General features: G+C 46.1%; 1 protein-coding gene across 8 annotated transcripts in view; it reads right to left on the reverse strand.

The window, feature by feature from the left end:
• LOC310832627 (protein CEPU-1) overlaps positions 1–15,523 on the reverse strand; it is an 819,723-nt gene extending 804,200 nt beyond the window's left edge. For 6 of the 8 annotated variants that reach the window (XM_083714760.1, XM_083714757.1, XM_083714756.1 and 3 more), the window contains exon 1: positions 15,029–15,522. In XM_083714760.1, the coding sequence (XP_083570886.1) occupies positions 15,029–15,110 (82 nt within the window). In that variant the 5' untranslated portion in view covers positions 15,111–15,522. Of the gene's footprint in view, positions 1–15,028 lie in introns of all 8 variants that reach the window. The other 2 variants (XM_083714754.1, XM_083714753.1) reach the window with 1 other exon arrangement.
• Between the last annotated feature and the right edge of the window lie 11,154 nt (positions 15,524–26,677).

Here is a 26,677-nt window from a genome sequence, read left to right on the forward strand (position 1 = left end):
ATAATTCTCCAATCAGCCCAGAGCAATTTCCCCACTATCCTAAGTGCCCTGATTTTACTCCTGTTCCCCCTCACAGAACTACAAGTCCCATAGCTCCCTGGGAAGGAGGGTTTGATTCTTAAATCCCTTTTCAACATTGTGGTTCTGTGAGGCAAATGGAGGTCTCCTATCATCTCTCAGCACCCTTAACAAATGACAGCTCCTATGATTCATCTGGGGGGAAGGCACGACTGTCAAAGCGGTATAGTGGGGCTTTTTAAATGTGTAGCAGGGATGCGGCCTAGCTGAAAATGACAGGGAAATAACGGTTGATTTAGCCAACATTGCAGTGCATTTTTTCCTCCCAGGTCCTTGCTTACTCTCCTGGCTCACGAACATGTTCCTAGCTGAGACAAATCCATGCCACCATGCTACTACTAAGCAGTGCTAAGAGCCTGCAAGAAAAAATCGCCCGCAGCAAACCCCTAGCCATTTGGCAACTAAAAAAAAACCAGAAACACCAAAAATAGTTGTGCTGAAGTGCTCCCCTCTGTGGCTTGACCTCAGAGCCCCCATCTCCAGCTTATCACATTTTATTGCATCCCCTCTCCCACCTCCGGTTGGCAACAGACGGCAGAGTGCCAGGCCTCGCCTTGGGATCTTGGGAATTAGGTTGATCTACTTTTCTCTTCCAGCTTTTTTAAAGGCAAGTCAGCATGGAACACGGCAGACCCTGCTGGTTTTGACCTAAATCTGTCAAGTTGTCATTCCCACCCCCAGTCCTCAAAACAAGAAAATAACATACAATAAAAAAGTTTTTGTGGGCAAAGGTTGTTTTTAGAAGCCAACACAGCCAAGGGGGTTGAAGAGGTGGGCAGAACCCCAGGCCAGCTGCTTAGAAGCCTTGGCTCACCAATAATCAAAAGCACCACGCAACTCCCTGGAAAATGCAAGACACCCCTCCCCCCCAAAAAATGTGACTCAAGCAAGAGATGCCAGGATCTGAGAGAGACGCAGAGAAGGAATCAAAGAGAATGTTGCATCCATGGGACACGGTGTTACCATCAGGGACTGTGGCAGGCTCGCTTCTCAAGAAGCTACTCCAGTCAACCAATGCCATGGAGAAACACAAACTTGGCTGAAGCAGAGACATATTTAGGGAATGTTTCCAATGACAACAGCAAAAGCCTCCTTTGAGTCCTATGCACATGGCTGAAAAATAAGTATGCAGATAATATGAATGCAAGACAAGAGTGCCGTTTTAACTGGAATGTACATGCTCAGTGTAAACCAGGAAAGGGGAAACCAGATTATTGCTGGACTATGACTCTGACTATTTATTGGCCATGCTGTTGGGAGTTGGGAGTCCAACAATATATTGAGATTCCCACCCCACCCCACCCAGTGTAGAAATGCCCACACACCTAACAACAACTCCACCACTGTGTTTTGTATCTTTGCAGTCATAAGGGCTAGAAGCTTGTTGTTTCTCTGTTTAAAACACAAAAAGGAAGGCCGAGATTCTCAGCAAGCTGAACTGTGCACTCTGTGTATAGCATTCCACATATTTCCCTGTACTCAAATACAATTGTGCGCTCTCACTCGCTCACTCTGTGTGTGTGTGCACATAGCTACATGTAGGCCTCAATTCACTAGTCTTCATAGGGTATGAACATAGGCCTCAGCTCCTTCACAAGACTCCTGAGCTACAGGTTGCCCTCATCTCAAATCATGGCTTTTTTTAACTAGCTGAGAGCTGTGACTCAGCTACATTGGCAAAGAAAAAAATGCTTTATATGCACTGTTTATGCATTCCAACACTGTAACACTAGATGGTGCTGTGGAGTTCTGTTTTTCCTAACCTGATTTCTCATGCAAAGTTTGCAATGCATTTAACTGAAACGCTTCATTGAAGTGTCTGGATTAGGCATAGACAAACTCCGGCCCTCCAGATGTTTGGGACTACAATTCCCATCATCCCTAGCTAACAGGACCAGTGGTCAGGGATGATGGGAATAGTAGTCCCAAGCATCTGTGGGGCTTGAGTTTGCCTATGCCTGGTCTAGATCCAGCCCTAGTGTGGTATAGTGGTTAGAGTGTCAGGCTAGGACCTGGGAGATCAGAGTTCAAATCCCCACTCAGCCATGAAGCTCTCCGGGTGATCTTGGGCCAGTCCCCATCTCTAAACTACCTCAAGGTAAAAATGGAGAGATTCTTTTTTTTGCGGGGGGGGGGGGGGGGCATGTGCACAACCTTGAGCACTTTGGTGGAAAGGTGAGATAGCACTGTAATTTTTTTTATTATTATTATTTTAAGAATAGTTCCACCTCTCATTGCAAGAAGCATCAGGCAAGGTGGTTGGGGTAAAAGATACAGTTCAGGAAAACCAGAACAAGGTTTTATGAAACTTGCCATGTATATCCCTGGATCAGGGCAATAAAGCAAGCAGAATGCACCAGGCATGCAGACAATGTAATTGGGATGTCTAAGATTGTAAACATCAGTTATAACTATTATTATTTATTAGGCACCGATTGGCGGCTGCCGAGGTGAATAATAACGATTTTATCGAGCCTAGTAGTAAATATTGACCCCACTGAAGTCAAGGCTATTATTATTTTCTGCAAGGGACAATAAATCTTGATATTAGCAGAAAGAAGTCAATATATTTGTTTAAATACACATTCATCGGTGCCATCATCCACACACCAAGGAGAAGCCAAAGGGAGCTCACTCTCTTCTCTCCCTTCGCCCTCTCCAAATCTCACCCAAGACAATAATTTTAACACAACACACCACCACATGCTGGGGAAAATGGGATTGAACTACTGCAGCAATTTGTTTAGAATGTGTCTTTTCCGAGAGATGGAACTTGGCAAGCCTGTGGCATTCAACTGCTCTGCATGCCTGAAAGCGTGCAAACTCTCATCCACACACACACACCGCAGCCTCTTTGGAAAACACTATGTGCCTTTTGACGGTTCTCACTCTATGTTAACAAGCTGTAATCAGATTACATTTGTCTCACCGAAGGCCAATGGAGAGATGCGACTCATGGGCCTGATTGTAAACCAGAATATGCCCCCATTTAGAACAGCAGGGGCTGGTGCCTACTAGAACTTGTAGGGAGGAAGGCAGGGAGGTCCAACACTAGGTGGCGCCAGAGCCACTGACATGTGGAGCCAACTCATTCTAGCTTTCCCCCTATCCTCCTCCCTGCAAAGTTCTTACAAGGGCAACGCTGAGACTAAGGCCGCATTCAGATCATACACTTAAGGCAATCCGAGACCACTTAAAAACAGCCATGGCTTCCCCCAAAGAATCCTGGGAGCCGTAGTTCGTTGAGGATGCCGAGAGCTGTTAGGAGACCACTCACAGAGCTGCAGTTCCCAGAGAAGAGTAATAATCAATCTCCCTTTCACAGGAAACTCTGAAAACTGTAGCTCAGGGAAGGGAATAGGAGTCTCTGGAAGACAGGAGTGCCTGGCATGCTCTGGTCCATGGGGTCATGAAGAGTCGAACATGACTAAACGACTAAACAACAACAACACCTCCCAGCACCTACAATGAACTACACTTCCCAGGATTCCTTGAGGGAAAGCCTTGACTGGTAAAGGTGGTGCCATAGTGCTTTAAGATTATGCTGAGAATGTGGCCTAAGGTGGTGTTGGTGGAGCTAATAGCCAATGCCACACCAAGGACTGATTGTAAACAGGCAGACAGGTGGGGACTCTGAGGGCTGGTAGAGGTTGGTCGAGCAGTTCCCCACTCATAGGGTTGCCATATTTCAAAACTTCCTGATGGGGGGTGGGGGAGAAACCCAAATTGTTGCGCTTTTTGGAGGAGACCTCCCTACCCCACCCCCAATAGCAATTTTAAGCTTTCGGAGCTGTTTCCGCTGTTTTTTCCATCGTGTGGCCATATAGCGGGATTTTCCCTGACATTTTGTGATTCGGAAAAATTCCCCCGGCGCCATTTTTACACTCAAAAACCAGGACATGTCAGGAATTTTCCTGACCTACGGGAAGCCTACCCATTTGCCCTAATTGACCGCCCTCAACTGATTTCATCTCTCATCTACAAACAGAAAGCACATCATGGCTTTCCATCAGTTCTGTCACTCAAATTTAGGTTCTCCCCACCCTGCCCCAGTGAGAGTGGGATCTAATGGTTAGAGCAACCAGGTACTAGGGAGAAATTTATCCTGTTTGCATTTTAATGCAAACCTACCTAATTTTCATTTTCTAAACCAGTATGTAAAACCCCAAATGCATTTACCCTTCAAAGTTTACAATTGCACACACACTGGGGGAGCAGTGCTCACAGAAGCAAATGATTATAAACCACTCACTGATATAGAAGTGAAGGGGGTAACTTCAGGGACACCCCTGGAATGGGAGGAGGCTGAACTTGCCCCCTGTTCTGTTGACTTCAGACATTAAGATCCAAGATCCTACCCTTATCAACATTCCTGTATTGAGGGGTTGGAATAGGTGGTCCTTGAGAATTCCATAGAATTCTATCATTCTATGCCATATACTGGGCATCTGGGCCACATGAAGATATATCAAAATATGTAATATAAGAAATGCAAACAGAAGTCAGAAAGGAATTCTTACAAGCCATAAAGCACTACGGGAACAGCGCGTCAATTTGTTTTCAAAAGCAAACAGAAAGTATTGGTCACAAAGGCAGATGCTCAATATTGTAAGAGTAGTGGCCAGAGCAAGCCATTAGTAAAGATGCAAATATGCCAATATGGACACAGATAGATGCCTAGGCAGCAGACGACTGGGAGGATTGTTACCTCGTTTGTGCAAAGTCAAGCCAACCAAATATTTATTCTATTTTATCTGCTTTAAGTTTCTATCCCACTTTTCTTCCCATAGGTGCCTAGAGTGACAAAACACAAAGCAGCAAATAGTACATTTTAAAAAAATCCAAAACATTTAGAACAGCTGCATATCCTCAGAGCTAATAAATACAAGGTTCTCAGGAACAGCATATTTCAACCATCAAATTCGGAGAATTGAAGGGAGGGATTAAAAACTGGGGTTTTTTAATAGGGATCTATTCCTTCCATTGTACAAGTCCACCCAGAACTACCCTCCCCCCCCCACACGCAAACCATGAAGAGACTGTGTGCAAGATTCAACTAAGTTGTGGTGTGCATGGAATGAGTTCTGCCCGTGTACAGGACCTCCTTCATTCTTCCCTCACCACATCTCCTAAATCTGCTCTGGACAAACCCAGAACAGATCTAGGGAGTGCACAGGAGGACGTGAGGGTAGATGAGCTTCATTGCAAAAGTGGATCTCGTTCCCTGTGCAGGTACTTAGCAACTTAGTCCTAAGTTGGATTCTACCCTACATATCTAAAATATGTGGGGAGGGGGGTAGTGGAAGAAGCCCATCCCTCAGCAATCACCCTTGAGGTAACAGGGCCCATGCTGGGAATGGCATTTTGCTCCTGACCCCCTTCCCCCATGAGTACTATTGCATCAGTATACCTGAAGGAGCGTCTCCACCCCCATCTCTCAGCCCGGACACTGAGGTCCTCCTCCAAGTGCCTTCTGCTAGTTTCCTCACTGCAAGAAGCGAAGTTACAGGGAACCAGGCAGAGGGCCTTCTTGGTGGTGGCGCCCTCCCTGTGGAATGCCTTCCCTTCAGATGTCAGGGAGATAAAGGATTACAAAACTTTCAGAAGACATCTGAAGGCAGCCCTATATTGGGAGGCTTTTAATGCTTTTATCTGAAGAAGTGTGCATGCACACGAAAGCTCATACCAAGAACTAACTTAGGTGCTACTGGAAGGAATTTTTTTTGTTTTGACTATGGCAGACCAACACGGCTACCTATCTTTAATGCTTTTGTTATGTTTTTATATATGTTCTAAGCTGCTCAGAGTGGCTAGAGATGGGAAGGGTATAAATAGTAAAATTATCATCATCATCAATGCCAAAATGGTAATATTCATCTTTCAGGGAAAACCACTGCAGCAACCTGGCAGTGTTCAAACACTCAGAAGGGGTGACTATCCCTGCAAAGTGCATCCAATTCTGACAGGCAATGATAAAGTGCTAGGCTTTCTTTTTAAAAGCGTATAATTTATTTAGTTAGCTATTTCATAAAATTTATAAACCACTTGATTGCAAAAAAAACCCCCTCAAAGCTGTCCACAAAAAGATAAAACAGTAAAATCAAGAAAAAATTACAACCCTGCTTAAAAACATGCAAAAGTTAAGATACTAAAACAGATTGAAATTACAGTACCTCAGCTTTCTAAGCATCTGGGTAGGCTTACCTAGCAGGCATTGAAATGAGTACAGTGAAGGCATTTGCTTGATTCTCAACAGGCATGGAGTTTTAAAGTGCAGGAGATGCCACACTAAATGAATCCGTACAAATGCAGAGAGGCTACTACCTGTAGTAGTTCCAATTCTGCCAATCAAAGTGGTCCAGGTGAGCTCATAGATAAACTGATCCCAAGCTTTATATACTAATATTAAAAACTCTGAACTTGGCCCAGAAGCAAACTGGCACCCAGTGTAGATAACTAAGCACAGGTGTTAAATGGCAGCGAGGCTTCACTCCCGTGAGCAGCTGTGCTGCAACCAACTTTAAGGGTGCCTTGCATGAAAAAGTGGTCACCAAGTTCAGCTTCCCCATTACAGTGAAAGGGGGCAGAACTTCAATTTATACAAAGCGGCTCAGAACCCCTTTAGTACAGAGTGACATGGAGGGAGTACAGAGTGATTCATCCACAGATCTGAGTTGTTTTTAAATGCCACAGATACAAGATTCTGTGGACAACCCTAGCACGTCCCACAACACTGCGTGAAGTCAGTAAGAAATAAAAACATTGCTAACTCACACCATTTAAAAAAAAAAAAACTTGACGATTTCATATGTGTGATCGTAGCTTGTAATTTTTTTTAAAAAAATGTCAGATTTGATCTATGATCTGATCTCAACTGAAAAAAAAAATAATTTCTTGACAGGGTGCAAAGTTATGCCACTGCTCCAGTGGGTGGAAGAGCAGAAGGGGAGAGGATAAAATTTGGGAGATGCAATCTGCTCCTGTTTTGCTATCCGCATGGGCTCTCTGCCTGCGAAACAAAAAGAAGTTGCTCTCTCTCAAAAAAATCAGATGCCGCAAGATACTCAAATTGGCAATGGAAAAGAGAGTGAGCTTTGCCTGCTGCGCTGCGTCTTAAATTGTCAGGCTGACTACATGAGGCACCAGCAGCAAAGTCATCCCCTCGCTTCCCCCTTTTCAAGAAACTTTGCTTTATGCTAGGAGAGAAAGAGCGAGCGAGTGAGCAGGGAGATTACCAGAAGCAGTAAAGCGTGTTCTCACTAAAAGGAGAGCACGGGTTGCGGATGGGGCTATACAAGGCACCCCATGATTGCTAGGCAAGTTAAAGCCAGGGCTTGTTTAGATGGGAGGATCTGGTTATCTGGGGAAAGTTGATGTTGCAAACTTAGGGGTGGGGTCAGTGGCTATTTAAGCAAGGTCCACAGCTTTCTCTTTCTCTTTTGCTGTGGACATCGGATCTCCCGCCCGCCCTCCCTTGTTGGGCTTCGCTTGACCTTGCTATGCCTGTCATGGGGTCGTTCGCCTTGGTGCGGGGGCCCAGTAGGAATTTACCTCTTGGCTGATTAGTGTGTGCCAATTGGGTTTTGCCTACTGCGTAGCAAATCGTCACAACTTGTAAGGTTGGCGGTTAGGCATTGGTTAAAATTGGTTGGTGGAGGGGTATGGATAGGCTGGGCCTGCCCCTCCAATGCTGCACGGGTATTCCGTTAAAGGAATTCTGGAACTTACCATCCCCTTCGTCCAAACCCTTGGTGCAGGGTGCGGGCCGTGTAAGTTCCAAGGAGCATGCGGGGATTAGCTGAGGGTCTGTTTCGCAGCTCCAGTTGACCCTGATCTTGCTCTTCCGCACTGACTACGGAGTCAGGGCTGTCCCCAAGGCGGGGAGGACAGATAGTCTAACCAATGCCTAAGCAACCACTCACAATTTGTATTGATAATAAAGTTGTGGCCAAAATTATGCCAAAAACCTTAAACAAAAATAATGTGTGAAGTTTGAGTTATTGGGTTTGGGGTGTCTTGGGGACCTCAGCACGCAAATGAGATACCAGGCAGAGGAACAAAAGGCTATAGCCAAACAAAACTGATCAGAAAGCATTAAAAGGGAACAAATCCTGCTAAGAGGTGGCAAAATGATTGCTGGTGGGGAGGGGAGAGGGGGAATGCAAAAATAACAGCCAATGCATTCCCTGTGAAGTTTGGGACAGGAAGATCTGTGCTGAAGGGCCAGCTCCCTGCATCCCTCCCATCAGGATCTGTTATAAATAAACACCTGCTTGCTGGGTGACCAATGCCCTCTGGAACTCATCCCATGCCTCCCATCAAAGCACTCGAACATGGAGAATTCTCTGTCTTGCAGTGGTAGAGAACCTGGTTTGCATACAGAAAGTCCCAGGTTTAGTCCCTGCAATCTCCAGGGCGGGCTGGGAGATACCACTGTGCTTTGAACCCCGGAGAGCTGCTGCCAGTCCGTGTGGAAATGCAGGGGGTGCCCACTGAGCAGAAGACAGGCAAGGCAACAGCAGGTGGTGCCAGACCCAATGACAGGCAGAGGCAACTGATTCTAATTTTGCCCCCATCCTCCTGGCTGCCAAGTTCTACAAGGGCAGTCCTGAGACTAAGGAAGAGGAAGCTGGCAGGCAATGCCCACTAAAAGGGAGGGGGGGACAGGGAGGTTGGGGGTAGCTGAGGGCAGACTGATATTTGCCCTTATGGACCAGCCTCCACTGCCTCCAAGTTCTTCGTAACCAGGACTAAGAGTATTTGAAAGTCATCATTAAAAAGCCTTGTTGCTAAGCAGGCAAATTGCAGCTTCGTTAAATTATTTGCTTGGAAGTTCTTTCTTGTAACATTCGGCTAATCCAGATGGCCCATGTCTAGTTGTCTGATTCCATGGATGTAAAAAACTTTTGAAGTTCTTATCTGCATTCACTAAAGGGGAAAGACAACTAAGTGCCTTTGTACACTGTTATGGCTGAGCTGCACAGAAAGGGCACCATCCTGCTCAAGCTAAATTAAGACACAGAAGGAGCAAATTCAGACGTTAAGGGAGTAGAATGCAAGGCTAGAGACCAGCTGCAGATCTTTTTTTAAAAAAAGAAGACTATGGGGCTGTATTAAACCAAGTCTCATGCAGCATAGACCCAATGAAATGAATGAACCCAAGTTAGACATGTCCATTAACTGCACTGGGTCTTCTTTGAGTAGGGTTAGCAATGAATAGCACTCACTCTTTGCAAAAGGAGGAGATAACCCTAACTGTTCCATCCCTAAATAATGGTGTATTGTCTTTTAGATCCTGCATCCATGACCTGAAGTGGTCAGAATTAAGACCAGTTTTCATCAAGCCTACTTGTCTTCAAAGGGTATGTGGAAGGAACATAAGCTGCTGCCACACAGAGTCAGGCCACTGGTCAATCTAGCTCATTATTGTCTAGATCTGGGATGGATAAAAGGTAAATCGGGATCTTGTGGTAGATCACTGGGTGACTCTTGTATATCCACAAGAGATCCTTCCTTTGTATTGCTTATCAAACAGCAGTAGCTACCACACACACAAACACTAGTTTGCTGGGAAAGAAAATTACTTTAAAGCAGAAAGCGTTCTCGCTACTTCTGCAAAAGGAGGTTTGTGTATGAAAGGACTTGCAAGAGCTTAGTTGTGATACTAATAATGAATTCCTGGGCCCAAGGCACTCTTAATTCTTATGAGTATGTCCACCTGGCTGAGAAATTATTTTGCAGCTGGCTGCTAGATATTATTGTTCTAGGGAAGAAAACATGAAGAAATTCATGCAAGCCTGAAACCTGCCCACCCCTGGTTTTGAACTGACTGACAGAAGGTCTCCAGACAGGGGTCTTTTCCCCACCTGCAGAGGTCAGGGATTGAAATGGGGACTTTTCTGCATGTGTTCTGCTGCTAAGCTACAACATTTCCTAGAATGTCTGCATTTCCCAGATGCTTATCCAAGATTACTGAATGAGAGCATCAAGGATAGCAAGCAAGCTTCCTTGAAAGACAGATTGCCTATTGCTAAGCCTTCCTTTGCTGTAAGGCACCAAAGAGACCCAATAGGTGCAGTGAATTCTCTGTGTCATCAGAGTGTGCAGGCTCAAAGGACCCCCACTACACAAGACATATGGATTGTCCAGAATCAAAGGACAAAGCCATAGGAGAAACGAGATGGTTGAAGTCATCTTTGTACTCCCTACCCTCTTTCAAAAATACATAGACAAAGGGATACAAAGGGACTTAAAGGAGCCCATACTTTTTTGAAGGGGGATGGGTCAGTTCTGAAGTGGCAAAAATTTCATGGGCAAAGTTTCACAGGCTGTGTTTGAAGAGGAAAGACTGTCAGAACACAAAAAGGTGATCACAAAGTAATGGCAAATGTCTAAAACCAGTTCAACTTTTGGAGGTATCTGCGGCATATACTGTACTTTTCCGTGTATAAAACTATGTTTTTTTCTTTAAAAATCATGCTAAAAAGTGGGGGTCATCTTATACATGGACAGTGCATAGGATGGGCGTTTAATTGGTTGCTGCCGTGACTGTCAGCTACTACTGTGAGTGTTATTTGTTGTTGCGTCAATGGTTGGTGTTGATTAAATGATGCTGCAGCAGTTGGGCGGGTGACTGGCAGCTTCTGCCAGTAGTGGGACAGGCGGGAGGCGAATTTTTTGACATGTACTGATGAGTGATTTTCAGCCATCGCCCCTTTATAAATAATAATAAAAAAAATAATCCTGGTTAAGTAAAGGTAAAGGTAAAGGTAAAGGGACCCTTGACCGTTAGGTCCAGTCGTGGCCGACTCTGGGGTTGCGGCGCTCATCTCGGTTTACTGGTCAAGGGAGCCGGCGTACAGCTTCCGGGTCATGTGGCCAGCATGACTAAACTGCTTCTGGCAAACCAGAGCAGCGCACGGAAATGCCATTTATCTTCCTGCCGGAGCAGTACCTATTTATCTACTTGCACTTTGACGTGCTTTCAAACTGCTAGGTTGGCAGAAGCAGGGACCGAGCAACGGGAGCGCACCCCATCGCGGGGATTCAAACTGCCGACATTCCGATCGGCAAGTCCTAGGCTCTGTGATTCAACCCACAGCGCCACCCATGTCCCAATCCTGGTTAATTCCCCCCCCAAAAAAGCTCAACAACTCTGTGCCATCTCCCCCCATTTTCTTAAATTTGAGTCCCCAAAAATAGGGGGCGTCTTATACATGGGGGCGTCGTATACACAGAAAAGTATGGGATATGTACCATAAGCCAGCTACCCAACTACCATCAGCGTAGCTCAGAATTTAAAACCCCTGAACTTCAGCTGGGGGCTGTCCTGAGGAGTGTGCCTCCTTTGTGGCTGCAGGGGGCAGAACATTTGCAGTGGAGTAGAAACCGCTAGGAAGAATTCCCACAAAAAAATAAGTTGACAAATCATGGCAGGTAATGAACAAGGACTCTGGTGTGCCCAGAAAAGGCCTGATGGCATTAAGGGTGAAGGGAAGGAGAGGAAAGTTGAAGAAAGCGCAAAACTTGATAAGCCACTGAACTTGGAGAACGAGGTTGCAATTGTATGGGCAGTTCCACTCCGGAAGTCTTGAACCTTAAACTCCCTGCTTGTAAAAAGCCAGCACATCAAGGAGAAAAAAAAGAGAAGCTACCCTAAACCTTTCTCCTAGATGTGCTGGCTTTCGGCCTACAGGGAGCCTTTTACACAAGTGAACATTCAAGAGAGTAACTGCACTGTGATAGTACAGTCCAAGCCAGAAGACATTTTGGCTGAGGGAAAAAATGTGATTTGCCCACCACATCCGCACTCCCTAGAAAAAGACCAACTTATATATGTGTTTGTTATCAGTCACTCACTTTTCCTACAATGCCCCAGAATCACACTAGATGAGGGCAGTTTTGGAAAATGCCAAATGATGTCAGGTAGGCAACACTGCTGTGGCTTGCAGTGATGGGTAGATGACACTTATGGGGTGGGGAAAACTGCTAGTGTTAAGCCCCACTCCACAGAAAATGCTGGAGAAGCTCTCTTCCCCCTGGAGAAATTCAGCAAAACAGCTGCTGTCCCCCCAACCCAGCTTCCCTGCCAGAATTTCAAGAAGCCATTTGTGCACATAACTCCAGTCCAAACATCTATCGTCTCATGGTGATGGGGGTGAGTTTGGGTTGCCAGGCTGAGAAACTCAGAAAAAGAAAGTGGGAGGGCTGCAGCTCAATAGTATTGCTTCTGCTTGACAGGCTGTCCCTTGCCTCTGAGTGCCAGTTCCTGGAAATCAAGAGCAGGCAGAATGCTGTTGCTCTTGAGTCCTGCCTGGGAATTTTCCATAAGCTTCTAGTTGCCTACTAGATATAATCCCCAGCATCTTCAAGAAGGCGTGGGAATGTCTTAATTCTGAAACCCTGGAGCGCTACTGCCAGGCAGTGTAGACAAAACCAAGTTGCTTGAAGCTATGTTATGATTCAGTACTAGGCAGATTCCTGTGCTCCTATGTGGGGATAAGTGTGCACACATGAACTTTTAGATACATGGAAGTGAAATACTAAAATAAGCACCTGTCTTTATAAACCACATGGGAAGCTGCCTTATAGTCAATCAGACCATTGGTCCGTCTAACTCAGTATTGTTAACACTAGCTGGCAGCGTTCAGGGCTTCAGAACAGAGGCTCTTGCAATCCTAACTTGAAGATACCAGGGATCGAACCTGCAACCTTCTGCATGGAAAGCAGCTGCCCTAGCACCAAGCTACAGAGGGGGGATGTCCAAAGCCCCTTTCAACCACTCTGCTAGACCAATGTATTGTGTGCAATTCTTGCAACAGCTTTCCCAGGGTACAAGTCCCAGGCAAGAACAAGAGGGCGAACAGCTCTGTGATTCAAGAAACCTTTCTGGCCCAGGAGTAAGCTCCACTTCAACGCAAGGCAGACACTTTCTGACCACCGAGGATCATGTCCCAGATGATCTGCAGAAATGCAACACCTTTCTTCTAAAAGCCCAAGCCTCTCGTGGAAAGAACAGCTTGTGCCGGCATCTCCAGATGGTTGTGCAGAAACAAACACAAACTGACATCTTTGCAAGGCAGAAACATGGGTCCGTCCGTCCATCCTCCCCCCACCAATGAAATGCACAGACATGCCCCAGCTCTGTGCACATCTGTCTCCCTGCCTCCCATACCCAGCTGCCAGCCCATACCCTTGGAGTTGCCTCATGTGCATCACCCTGCTTTCCTCGAAGCCACTTCTCTCCCCACTAGCACCCTTCTATCCCGGGGGTCTATGGCTGGCTCCAAACGGAAGTGAATTAAGTCTCCGTCAAGTCTATTGACCTCAGCTGGAGGGGTCAGGGAGGATTACGAGGAAAGTATTTAATCAAGTTTATGGAAAGGCCTCAGCCGGCGGAAGGAGGCTGAAAGCCTCTTGGAGGGGCAGAAAAGCATCAAGGGACATCTCTCGAGCCTACCCTTGATCCCCTACCAAGCCTGGCTTTTTGCAGCCCATTTAAGCAACTAGAGAGACAGTTCTGTTTGCAAGTCCAGCCAAATATGACAGGGCGTCTGGGGGTGTTTCATATCTCAGAGGCCAACCGACCAGTGTTTAGGGTGTGGACATGGCTTCTTTAAGCAGCTGTGTCCAAGAGATGATTTAGGTGGGTATACCTTGCGTGACACAGCTCCGGCTGCCCAAACTCCCCTCTTTGACCTGCCTATTAAAGATGCAGGAGGCTCTTCAGCATCTGGTGGCTAAACAAGAGGGGGGGTAGAGAGAGAGAGAGGAGCACTCTCTGTAGTAAATGCCTTTCAGTCTACACCTCAGAAAACCCCCCCCCCTCCCATCTTCCTTAAAAGCAGAAGGGCGTGCGATGGAACACGCATTGCTAAAGGGAAGATCCTACTCAGCAGCAACAAAGTCGCACCATCTTAACAGTAGTGGAGAGAAATCAAAGCCAAAACAAGGAGATGCTAAAAGGGAAATCAACAGCAGCTGGAGAAGGCTTGGCTCCCTCACAAGAACACTTCCTCAGCCCTCCATAGAGACAGGGTTGGGCGTGCGTTCCGTATATCTATCCTTCTCACTGTAGCTTTGGCAACCCAATAAAACAGAGAAAAGAAGTTTATCTCTCTTATTACGGTGCCCCTGAATGCTTAGCAGCACCCGCCATAAAAGCTTGCACACCCCATTACTACTGAAGTTATTTGTCCCCCTCTCTTCTACCCACCCCAAATATCCACCATTTGCTTTACACAGAAGGGCGGCAGCTTTTGAGAAGGTTTTTGGAAGGAAAGGCAGCGATCCAGAAGTAAAGGGGGGGGGGATATAATTCTGCCCATTTCTCAGCCCTGGCTTTCCCCGTCTCCCTCCCTTAACAACCCTTTCCTCTTCCACTTAGTAACCGCAGAAGTTTGTCCGCTGAAGTTTCTCATCCCTTCCGCCTCTTAAAGAAGATCCCATCCAAAAGAGGAGGAGGAAGACCAATGGGCGTCTCGAGAGCTTGCTCAAATTGACAACTCGATCACATGCCTTTTTTAAACATTTGTTTGCATCGTACCGGCGCTGATCTCTATCGGAGAAACGCGGCGGGGGTAGGGGTGATGGGGAGGTTCGGAGAATGGGAGAGTAAGAGAGGGAGCCTCACACGCTCCGGAATCACGACTAATCCAAACGCACAAGCAAATTAAGCCATCAACACACAAGCCACAAATTGCGCACCCGGCGCGGCTCCGCCAGCAGCTGCGAGAATCGGATCGATAATCTATTTTGCAAAACCGCGAGGGGGGGGTGGTTGAAGAGAATAAGAAGAAAAAGGGGGAGAGAAAGCATCTGTGGGAAAGGAGGGGGGTGGTCTTCCAAACCTCCCTGCTTCTTCTCCCTTGCAGCAGAAGGAAGCCAGCCAAGGGGAGGCGAGAACCAGAATTCGAACCCGCGGTGCAAAAATCTGGAGTCGTCTCCTTACCTTGGAAGAAGAACAGCGAGGCCATCCCGGCCAAGACCGCCCAAAAGAGAGGGGTGTGCATTTTCGCCAGAAGTCCAGTCATGCTCGGGGACCGAGGTTTTGTAAGAGCTATCGCGCTCCGGGCTTGTCGATTTCAGCTGCTTCTTTTTTTTTCCCCTCCCCTGTCCGATCCCCTCTTGAGCTTGCGGAGAGAGAGAGACAGACAGACAGACCAGAGCTTGCTTCTGCGACGATGATTATTACGGATGGAATGGAGAGGCGCAGGGGAGAGAAAGCCACACAATCCAGCGCCTGCCTGCCTGCTTGCTTGCAGCCCAAAGCGGAGCGAGAGCGAGACTCCTTCCCAATAATTATCTCCACTCGTGGTCTGGCACCGAGACCCGCTCCAAGATAGGGGATTGCGGACAGCCCTCCTACGCGGCGCACTCATTGGTTCGCATCCAGGGATTGACAAAGCGGCAGCCCCGCAACCTCGCGCGCCGCTGCCAGGAGTGTTAAAGAGCCCACGAGGCGCGCGCGCGGGGTGCGGGGGCTGGGCGTTTGATTCAGAGCGACGGCGGCGGCAGCAGCAGCAGCCGGAGTGACTCCGGATTAAGGAGACTCCGGAATGGTCGCCAGACAGATTTGATTTTTGGATTTGATTTATTTATTGCAAGACTGTAACTCTTATCCTCCATACAATGCATGGGATCAGTCCTGCCTGGCTCCCAACTTGCTTTGGGGTCCAGGCGTACACTAAGTGGAGAGGGTGGTTGTTCAGTGGCAAAGCATCTGCTTTGAGTGCAGAAGGTCCTTGGTATCTTCTGGAAGGCCTGGAAATGCCCCACCCGTCTGAAACCCAGGAGAGCAGCTGCCTGCCCGTGTAGACAATACTGAACTAGAGGGGCCCATGGTCCAGACTTCCTATAAGCGCCTGTGACTCCTGCGTTTTTTTATCTATCACTGCTGGTGTAAAAGATCACCATGCTAATTTTATATTCACTCTGCCTGAGTTGCCATTAGCCATAATATATTTTAAGCATTGTTTTGGCCTCTGGCCTCATTGCTTTCTAATCCCTTACCGCCATATATTAATCTATATCTTGAAACAGAGGGTTGCATTCCATGTATCTGATGAAGTGGGCCCAACTTGTCCATAAATGCAAAAAGAGGGGATGTTAGCAGGTGTTGCTTGTCTCCTTAAACACTGGTTTGTTTATATGTAATTCTCAAAGCAACCCCAGGTTTCAAAAACAGGCAGACTTCCTTTGGAGTCAACACAAATAGAACCAGGCTGTACAGCTTCTGGCCTTTGCAGACATTAATCAGGTGAAGCTTCCACCATCCTTTTGTCTCCTGGTCAAAGCTCTCTTAAAGGCACAGCAGTGGGGCCATTTCTTTTTAATTTTATTTTTTAAGGCTGTAAGACACCCTCATTTAGGAAAAACCATGCTGCAGTCAAGGGGCATTAAAGAGAGTGGCCACCTGATTATACAATTTTAAAACACATTTATATATTTTAATTTAAACTTGATTTTTTTAAAAACCACAATAATCAACAAATTACCATACAGATGCCAAGTTTTTCAAGAAAAACCCTCCTCCTTTAACCACCGTATCCATCTAGCTACTCAATGCAAAACAAAATAGTTGAGTTTTGCAAACCCTCTAGCAGGAACAACTCACCTTTAACCCTCCAGCTGTTAATGGGCTACAACTCCCATCGCCCCTAAACATTGGCCATGCTAGTTGATGGGGCTGATGGGAGTTGGAGTCCCACAACAATACCTGAGGAGGGGAAACCCCTGCCCTCTCGTATGCACAAGGAATACGTGATTTCTGAGAGTAAGGGGCAGTAACATTGCTTGTGGGGGTACAGAGGTGGTTGCCCTGGGCTCAAAATTGATAGTGGTGGGGAGGGGGGATTAAATATCCAGCACGCCTTTAAAATCAAGCATCTCCCACCATCTCATCAAGGTGCTTTCCAGGAGTGGCTGGATGCTTGTTACACCTGCCTGCTAAAAAATGCATGAAATTTCCGCATCTGCCCAGCTATTACTGGTGTACAAGCCCCAACCGTTTTTTCATCTGCCCATCCAAGCACCAAGAATTAATACAGAGCTAAGACAGCTGACTATGGGGGAGACAGGGTTCCTGTGAGCCACAGTAGTATTCATCAAATGCTATTTTAGCACTTTCCCTGTCACTATGGTTTATTTATTCTGGTCATTTATAAAGCACTAATCGTATGAAATATCATAGCAGCCTACAGGTAAAAATTCAATAAAACAGAGCAAACACGGCTTCCATTAAAAACATCAAAATGCTGTTGTCGCCATACAGGCAATGAGAGGTTCACCTATCTGGAAAAACCTGTAAGAAACGAAAGCTTTTAAGCACCCGAGAATACTTAGACTGTCAGAGCCTGTAATCTCAGATGGTAATGTGCTTCACGAGGCTGGTGCTATTGCTCTAAAGGGCCTGGACCAGGTTGCAGGAGAATGAGTCTGTAGTGAAAGGAATACAAAAAAGCTCTGCAGCTGACCACAAAAATCAGGCATCCCTTCCATTTCAAGAGTCGCTACCTGATGAATATCTGGCTGAGATGCAGCTGCTATGGACACAGAGGAGAAGTCATGCTATGGGGGACGGGGACCCTAACCCATCTCATAACTTAGCTCAGGACTAAGAAATTTGTGGTCTATCATCCCTGGTCACTAGTCATGCTGGCTGAGGTTGATTGGAGATTGAGTCCAACCGCATTTGGAGAGCTGCAGTTTCCCCAGCCCTGGTTTAGGAAAGTCTCTGTAGCAAGACAGATCATTGGTCCATCTAGCTCAAGACTGGCAGCAGTTTTCTAAGGTTTCAGAAAGGCATGCTCCCAGCCCTACAAGGACCATCTGCAAGCAAATTGGATGTTCTTCCACTAAGGTAAAAACCCTTCTCCTTCACAGAATCATAAAACTGAAGAGCTGGAAGGGACCCTAAGAATCAGAGAATATGCAGCTGTCTTATATGGGGATCAAATGTGCAGCCTTGGCATTATCAGTATCATGCACTAACCAACTGAGCTACCCAGGCATGGTGCTGCTGGTGTAGATTGCCCTCAGTGATGTATGATCCATCAGCTGAAGACCAACAGCATTTTGGCTCAGGGTTCTGACTCCGTCCCCTCACTGCTAAGCTTAGTGCACTGCCAACTTTGGTGAGCGCTAAAACAACTGTGGTACAAGCACCATGGGAAATGAGCAATTTCCCATTATCTGCAGGTTTAAAACCAGCAAAGTCCTATCATGTAAACAATACACCTAGGAAAGCTAAAATCAGCCGACAAGTATATGTAGTTCCTCCTGTATCAGATGGGGAGAGCAAGGCTCGCTAAAGGAATATGAATGAACAGAAGGCATAAGATAACAGGGGATTGCTTTATTTTGTGCCCTCTTGCCTAGATCTGCTGCTCCTCTGCAACATATAAATGACATCCATTTGGGAACCTAATAAGATAGGAGAAAGGGCTATCGTTTCTTCCCGAAATTTAGCACTCAGAGATCAAGAACAGCTCATGATATCCTCAGTCACTGCTTCTGCATGATGCCCAAATGGAGAGATATGGGTGTGGGGTCAGTTTATATAGTCAGCAGGAGCTTGTGGCTGTTTGTTTCCTGGACTGTATCATTTTATCCTGTCTCAAGCATGCCCAAGGCAGGATAGGTCCTACAGCAGAGTTGAGAAGCAGTCCAAAGCCTGGCCAAATAGAGAGCAATAGTGCAGGCAGGTGCAAAAGCAGTCCAAATGTTGCTCAGAAGGCATCCCAAGACAAACACAAGACTGCATTGGTGTAAGCAAGAACACCCAGTGTTCAGCTGCAGCTCCTTATGTGAGGAGATAAGATGTCCTTATGTGAGGAGGGCCCTACTCACAGGGTGCACTTTACTCATGAGGAATCCTTTTTCTACTTACTTTGCCAAACCTTTATTAGGCAGTACAAGTACAGGCTATCATAAAACATCCATACACACACAAACACAAACATGTAAAATATGTGATAACGAGGATTTTCACTTGAATTTCTTCCTGCTAATAGTGCCGTTCGCCACTCTAAGAGATACCGTTGACAAGAACCTCAGCCACCCTTGCAGTTACTTCTGGGTTAATGTCAAGACAGATAGAATCTGATAATTTAATTGTCTTGTTGTCTGCAAACAGGCACACCTCCCGAGTGTGAGGGTCCTGGCCTGCCTTTTAAGTCACAATTATGCCCAGTGGTTCAGGGGTAGTTGTGACTCCTCAAGAGGAGGAGCTCCCCTCTTTCACTGAGGTACCCCAGATAGCCTCCCCTAAGTTCCCTGGCTTCTCCTTGATAATTGGCATGGACCGCTCCTGGATGCCACTTGTTTTGGAGGGCTCCAGATCCTCTTTGCAGGAGGCATCCTCTAGTGGGGGTGGGCATGGCACACTTGGGAATGTAGGTAGGAGGCTTGTATTTGTGAATACACCCCATGAAAAAGCATGGGATGGACCCAAAGGTCCAAAATAGTAGGAGGAGTATTCTTAAGCACCTGGCAGGATGGTCTGGATTAAATTTAATGCTTCATAAGTTGTGTAAGTCTGAAGTACTTGACTTTGTTTTGATTAGGGCTGATTTGCTTTTTTAAAAAATACTCACCATGTCCTGCAAAAAACAACCATTTATTTATTTTTATGCTGCCTTTTCAAAGTTCAAATGATGTGCAAGGTGGCTGACAACCTATACAAATTACATAACTACAAACCTAAAAAAACTAGTCATAAACAATAAACAAAACATCAAAAAGTATGCAACTAAATTGAAAAGTTTCCACATAAATCATAAGATCCATATGTAAAATTAACATTAATTACAGCAACAACATCCACCCTCCGACAAAATCTCCCAGACAACATTCCAGCTCTGCCTGCCTGTTCATTTACATTGTCTTCACTTGCTCTCAATTGGGTTCACTTTCCCGCAGTGATGTCACCACATAGGCAGATCTGATTGGCTATGTAGCATTGTAACCTCATACCCTTGACTGTATGATCCCTGGTTGGCCGGGACCAAACCGTGACTAACTCTGAGAAGCTTTTCATATATTTTCATTTGCCCTCATTTCTCCATTTTTATTATTATTATCAGGCAGTGAAACTGGAAGGGTTCCCCACTTCAGGAGCAGCGCTGCAGGGTTTAATTTCTTTAGGATGTGATCACTTGAGAGCGAACTGTGGTGTCTTTGTAATATTTCTTTTATTTGAGAGCATACATGCAAAACACAATGAAAACAAATAACAGGCAGAACAATCAAAGCACAATTGCTAATTCTGCTTCAGATCCCCCAAAGCAACAATATGGTCCCCCACAGACTCTTCAGTCTGCTTCCTATCCAGCAAATCTAGTGAAGCACTCAGCAAATTCTGCCTCTGTTTTCAAATCCAAGGCTACAAATGTTCTCTCTGTTCACTCCCAAACAGGATGGGTGTCACATCCTCGGGGCAGGAGAGAGATTCATGCAAGACTATCTGCATCATTTCTTATGCTTGTCTAACTGTCTTTCAGTTGGGCTTAATCCCAAATAAATATGATTTAAAACTCTCTTTGTTATATCCATCCACTGGCAGAGGAAGAGGGGAGCGGGGGGAGCACACCGCCCCCAGACCACAATCCCGGTGGGGTGCCATCGTGGCTGCCCCCCCATGCTGGGCACCACGCCCCCGTAGGCGATATGCCACGCCCCCAGGATGCGTGCCTCGCCCCCGCCTGCTCTCAGTCCCCAGTGCCAGAGCATGAAGCTCCGCCTCTGCATCCATCCATAAATTTGTCCACCAAAATGGAGGTTTGCTTCCATATGTGGTGGGACTGCCTATGCACTGATCCATTTTGGAAGAAGGTTTTTGAAAAAGCCAATGCAATAATAAATCAGTAGATTACACCAAGCCCCCAAAATGCCACTATTTTTCCATGTTGAGTGAAGAAAACCTTGGTCTATTGTAGAAAGGTTTACTTATATTTATTTTATATAAAACTGTTTTCTCTCAAACAAAACTGCCCAGGTTATGAGATCTTTGGGGGAGGCCCTTCCCTCAGTTCCACCTCACCACGACCACCACAGGCTTGGTAGATCTTCTCAGTGGCTGCTCCCAGACTTTGGAACTCCCTCCCTAAAGAAGGTAGATTGGCTCCCTCCTTGTTGTCCTTCCTCTGGCAGGTGCAAATTACCTTGTTACAAAAGGCTTTGGGGAAGTGACAGAAATCAATGAAAGGGCTGGTGCTGTGCTTCTTTTTATTGTAATTATTGATATGATTTAATAGAGCTCTCTCTCTCTCTCGCACACATACACACACAGAGTTTTAATTCTATCAATGTTTAATTGCTTTTTAATGATAGTTGTTCCTCTATGCTTTTAGCTGTTCATATCTTTATACACAGGCCACCTTGAGTCCCTTAGACCATTAGGCCCAGTCGCAGACAACTCTGGGATTGCTGCACTCATCTCGCTTCACTGGCTGAGGGAGCTGGCGTTTGTCCACAGACAGCTTCCGAGTCATGTGGCCAGCATGACTAAGCCACTTCTGGCGAACCAGAGCAGCGCACGGAAATGCCGTTTACCTTCCTGCCAGAGCGGTACCTATTTATCTATTTGCACTTTGACGTGCTTTCGAACTGCTAGGTTGGCAGGAGCAGGGACCAAGCAACGGGAGCTCACCCCATTGCGGGAATTCGAACTGCTGACCTTCTGATTGGCAAGACCTAGACTCTGTGGTTTAGACCATAGCGCCATCCGCGTCCCTTTCAGGGAAAAAGGTGAGGTATAAATAAATATGTAATAATAATGATAATTTTGGGGTGTTGAAAATATTTGGAAAGGCCTTGTTTCTAATATGTTTGAAACTTAGTGCCAACAACTATGGATTATTTCTCTGATGGATTGACTGACTGCATGAAGCCACGTATAAATACTAATCAAACTGATAGCCTTGATATGGACTGGTATAGATTTATGATATCTTCTGCAATGAAGGAACATAATTACAAACTGCCTGCTACACAGAGATCACTCCGGAAAGATAATCTGGGTTAACAAATCTTTTATATAAACAATGAACTCATGAACTTTGCCTCAGTGGGATTTGAGTGTTATTTATGTATTGTTATGTTTGTTTTATACAAAACCAATAAAACATATATTGTATATTTATATATACAATGAGACTGATTCATTCTGATCGAGACAGCAGTTTTACATCTTCATCCCATTCACTATGTTGTCCTGAATGGTCTAGGACCATGCCTATGACTAATCCAGGGAGAGGGAGAAGAGAAGCCCAGCAACAAGGGCACAAATCAGTGCCAAACAAGCTGATGTGGGTGGCAGAATGGTGAATAATTGTATGTTTTGAGGAAATGTTTCTACAGCTCCAAAACAGCTTTTTTAAAAAGCAAAAAGCAAAAGCAAAATATATAAATGGAAACTGGAGAGCACAGCTTTAGTCTTGTTTTTATTTTTATTTTAGTATGGCTGTTGAGCACCATTGTTTATCTTTTGCTGTGATCCAACCAGTGCATTTCCCGCCCTTTGACTGCAGCACCCACTAGGCCTGGTAGCCAGTGCCCATGTGGCAGCTACAAGCAAAAGAAGAAGAAGAAGTCCTTTGTCCCAAAGAGCAGGAATGATCTGTAACAATGCACAGGTTGCTCGCAGCCTCTTTTCCTAAGGTTCTGTGTTGCGTATTGTTAATTCGCCCAGCCCTCTTTCTAAGCACGTAATGTTGCCTGCTGTCCCGGAACAGTTCTTTTGGAGCCTTCCGCTCGTGGCTTTGTGGAACATCAACTTTTCATGTTGAACAGCAGGTGGTGTTCAACAGAACACCTCGCAGTAAATGCCTAATATCTGTTCCGCACGTACAGACCTGTGTGCCTTTGCTGATAGGAATGTGCAGATTGAAGGGCTGCATCCAGGAGATATGGAGGCACCAGAGAGAAGGAGTTTGTGACAAATATTGTCGCATGTGCCTCATCCTGGTTTGAAGCAACAGCAGATGCAAAACCAGGAGGGTATCTCAGAATCGCAGTACAGCCATAACCGCACATAGAACTTAATGTAGTTTGGTAGCTTACTCAAAGTAAGGAAAATATCTTCCTTCCTTCCTTCCTTCCTTCCTTCCTTCCTTCCTTCCTTCCTTCCTTCCTAGCTCCTCAAGCTCCTTCCACTTCTCCTCCTGAACTGACCACTACCTCCAGGACACCTCTGCAGGGTCCATGACTCTGTGTGTGTGTGTGTGAGAGAGAGAGACACAGAGAGAGAGAGAGAGTGAGAGCGCAAATGTGAATGTGTGTGTGTGTGAGAGAGAGAGAGAGAGAGAGAGCGCAAATCAGTGGTGTAGCATGGGGGACACAGGGGTGGCTGCCCCGGGCACAAAATTATTAGGGGCACAAACCTTCAATGCCCAGTGCCACCTCAGTAGAGCGGCATGCTTCCTTTGCTGGCTTCACTGAAAACGGCTTCTCCATACGAACCAGGAAGTGACCTTTCCATAGAATGGAATTATTATTCTTATTGCTGCAACTGTGGTTTCCTAGGTGATGCAGATGCCATTAGGCACTTGAATACGCAGCCCCTGGCACTGGCAACCCACACTATGCCACTGCCCCAAACCTGTCTATCTGGCCCTCAGCTATCTTCCTGGACCATACCCCACCCCCCAGGAACACCCCTTTCCCCAGGCCACACCTCTCACCTTCCCTGCTTTGCATCCTCCTCGTGTGTTTCTGCCTTGCTGGAAGGCGTCCTTGAACTCTGATCATGCTTTTGGCTTACTTGGACAGAGGCTAGAGAGTGATGTGTGACTAAATCAGCATTTGTTGCTCTGGCTCTGCCCACTGCAGCATGTGGCCTCCTAGGAGGTTGCCTAAAAGGGCATGTAGCCCTTGGGTTGAAAAAGAATTTCCCCACCTCAGTCACAGATAGCCTTAAAAGGCATGAAGGTGCATATACATCATTTATAATGTTTTTGTTGGTTATCATTCTGGAAGCTGGCTGGTCCTTTCCACTTTGCATGCAGAAGATTCCAGCCAAGCAGAAGCTCATCTACCTCAATTAACAGCAAGGCAAGCAGAAGCTGGCAAGCGCCAGGCATAGATTTTCAGTGCAGAAATTCTCAATCAAAGCAGCTGCCCTGCTGGTGAGGGATGTCTCTTAACTGCTAGCACCTGGGGAAGTTTGCAGCCTCCGTTTCAGCATCACCTCGGCTCACTCATTGTGGCACCTTCCCACTCAGAGCAGCCAGTCAGTGTTCAAAGGATGTTCCCTAGTGATGGAATGTGTTCAAAATCTAAATAACAAATGCATGATAAAAAGAGGCGATTTGCAGCTCCGTACTCCAAGCTCACGCAGTCTTCATCCCAATGAAACCACGGCAACTGCATTAGCTCATGGTCATTCCCATTGGGTTGCAGGGAAGCCGTGAATCAAGACACTTGCTGCAATTGCTAGAAGGGTTGTGGCTTTCTGAGGCCCAGTGTCTGGGGCTGGCCCTATCATTAGACAGAGTGTGACAAGCAGCTGATGTTGGGGGAAGTGGGAAATGGTGGTGGTTTGCTGGAGAATCCTGCATCCCTGAAGCTTTCTTGTTGCTTTCAGGGACAGGGAAAGAATCATAGAATTGCAGAGCTGGAAGGGACCAGAAGAGTCATCTAGTCCAACCTCTTGCAATGCAGGAATCTTTTTGCTTAATGTAGAGCTTGAATCCACAACCCTGAGATTAAGAGCCTCATGTTCTACCAACTGAGCTATCCAGGAAGCTCAGGTTGTCCTGTGATCAGCATCAGAGGAAGATTGATGCGTGAGTCCAGTGGGTTTTGCTATGTGGATGGTGCTGTCTATCAGCATGGGGCAGCAAAATATCTTAGACCAACTGCTTGCTCATTTGCCTCCAGAGCTGGATCCTGGTGGTGGGTGCTCCCATGCGGAGGTCCCTCAAAGTTGGTTTAGTGGGGAATGGCCAGCTCAAGCAGTAAAAAGCAGCTCAAGCCTACCAGCTGCAGACCACTTGGCCACACCCACCCAAGTTTAGCTGGCCTGTTAGCATGTATCATTTAGTTAGTTCATAAAATGTATATACCGCTTGGCGCTATATATATATATACCCTCAACAACCTAAAAGTGGTTTAGAAAAAGAATAAAGCAAAATTATCAGTTAAAAGCAATTATTTTAAATACTTCGAAAATAAGTAAAAGTGATAGGCTAAAAATAGATAAAAACACATGCCAATGTTCCATACGTCTAGACACAACTTGCTTAAACAAAAATGCTCAAAGCAGGTGCCAAAAAGATAACACTGAAGTACCCTGATTTCAGTAGGAAGGGAGTACAGTACCAAGTTTGGGTGCTGCCACACTAAAATATTTCTTGAAAATGTAGAATAGGTATTATGTGCAACCTATAACAGTGCCAGTTCCTTAGATGGAAGTTGTTGAGTGGTCATATACACGCTAAGGTGATGTCACAGGTAAACTGGTCCCAAGCTGTTAAGGGATTTATATACTAGCAATAACACCTTGAACTAATATAACATCCATGTTAGTCTCAGTTAAGAATGCTAGAAATATTTTTTAGGGGTGAGGGAGAGCATGGCAGGTCAGATGTTGGGAAGCATATTAGCTTTTCTCCTGTTGGTGGACATCTTGACTTGCAGGAGTTTGTGCCTGTGGCCTTCCAGATGTTTGACTTCAACTTCCACCTGCCCCAGCCAGCATGGTCAGGAATGATGGAATTGGTAGTCCAATAATATCTGGAGGGCCGCAGGTCTCCCATTCCTGGTGTAAATGTTGTGAGTGCCAGTGTTGCATAGAGCAAGGTTTCCCAAACTTGGATCTCCAGCTGGTTTTGGACTACAGTTCCCATCATCCCTGACCACTGGTCCTGCTAGCTAGGGATGGTGGGAGTTGTAGTCCAATTGGAGAACCAAGTTTGGGAAACCCTGGACTAAAGCGTTGGACTATGACCTGGGTTCAAATTCCTATGCAGCCACAAAACGTACCAGGTGGTGATGGCCCCACCTCTGCATTCTTGCATTGCAGGGGGTTGAACTAGATGACCCTCAGGGTAACCTTACAAGTCTACAATTCTATGATTCACTGTCTCCCAGCCTCAGCTACCTCCCAGGGTTGCTCTGAGGATAAAATGGTGAGGTGGAAAACCACGTCCTCCACCCTTGAGCTCCTTTGAGGAACAGTGGGATATAAATGCAACAAAGATAGATGGGTTAGATGTTTAGGCGTGTGCAAGATCTCAGATTCAAATGCACAGAGCATCCTGGGTATAATAAGACATACCTCTCCTCTCGCTCTCTCATGCGTGCACACACACCATTCCTTCTCCTCTCTGAGGAGCCCTGCTCACTGTACACAGATGCTGGCTTTTGTTCTTTTAATTACACCTCCTGCCGATCAGAAAGATAAGCCCAAATGGAGTGACTGCATGAAGCGAAGGAGCCTATAAGTTATTCATAAGTTCAAGCTTGAGCTCTTCTCTTACCTTCACTGCATGACACCTTCAAAACATATTATTCATCTGTCTCTCCCCCCCTCCCTGCCACCCCCCACTCCTTTGGGAAGAGAGCAGGTAATTGTAGTAAATACATCACTGCCAAGGCA

The sequence above is a fragment of the Podarcis gaigeae genome (genome assembly GCF_964106915.1).
Source record: "Podarcis gaigeae genome assembly, chromosome: 15".
NCBI classification, from domain to species: domain Eukaryota; kingdom Metazoa; phylum Chordata; class Lepidosauria; order Squamata; family Lacertidae; genus Podarcis; species Podarcis gaigeae.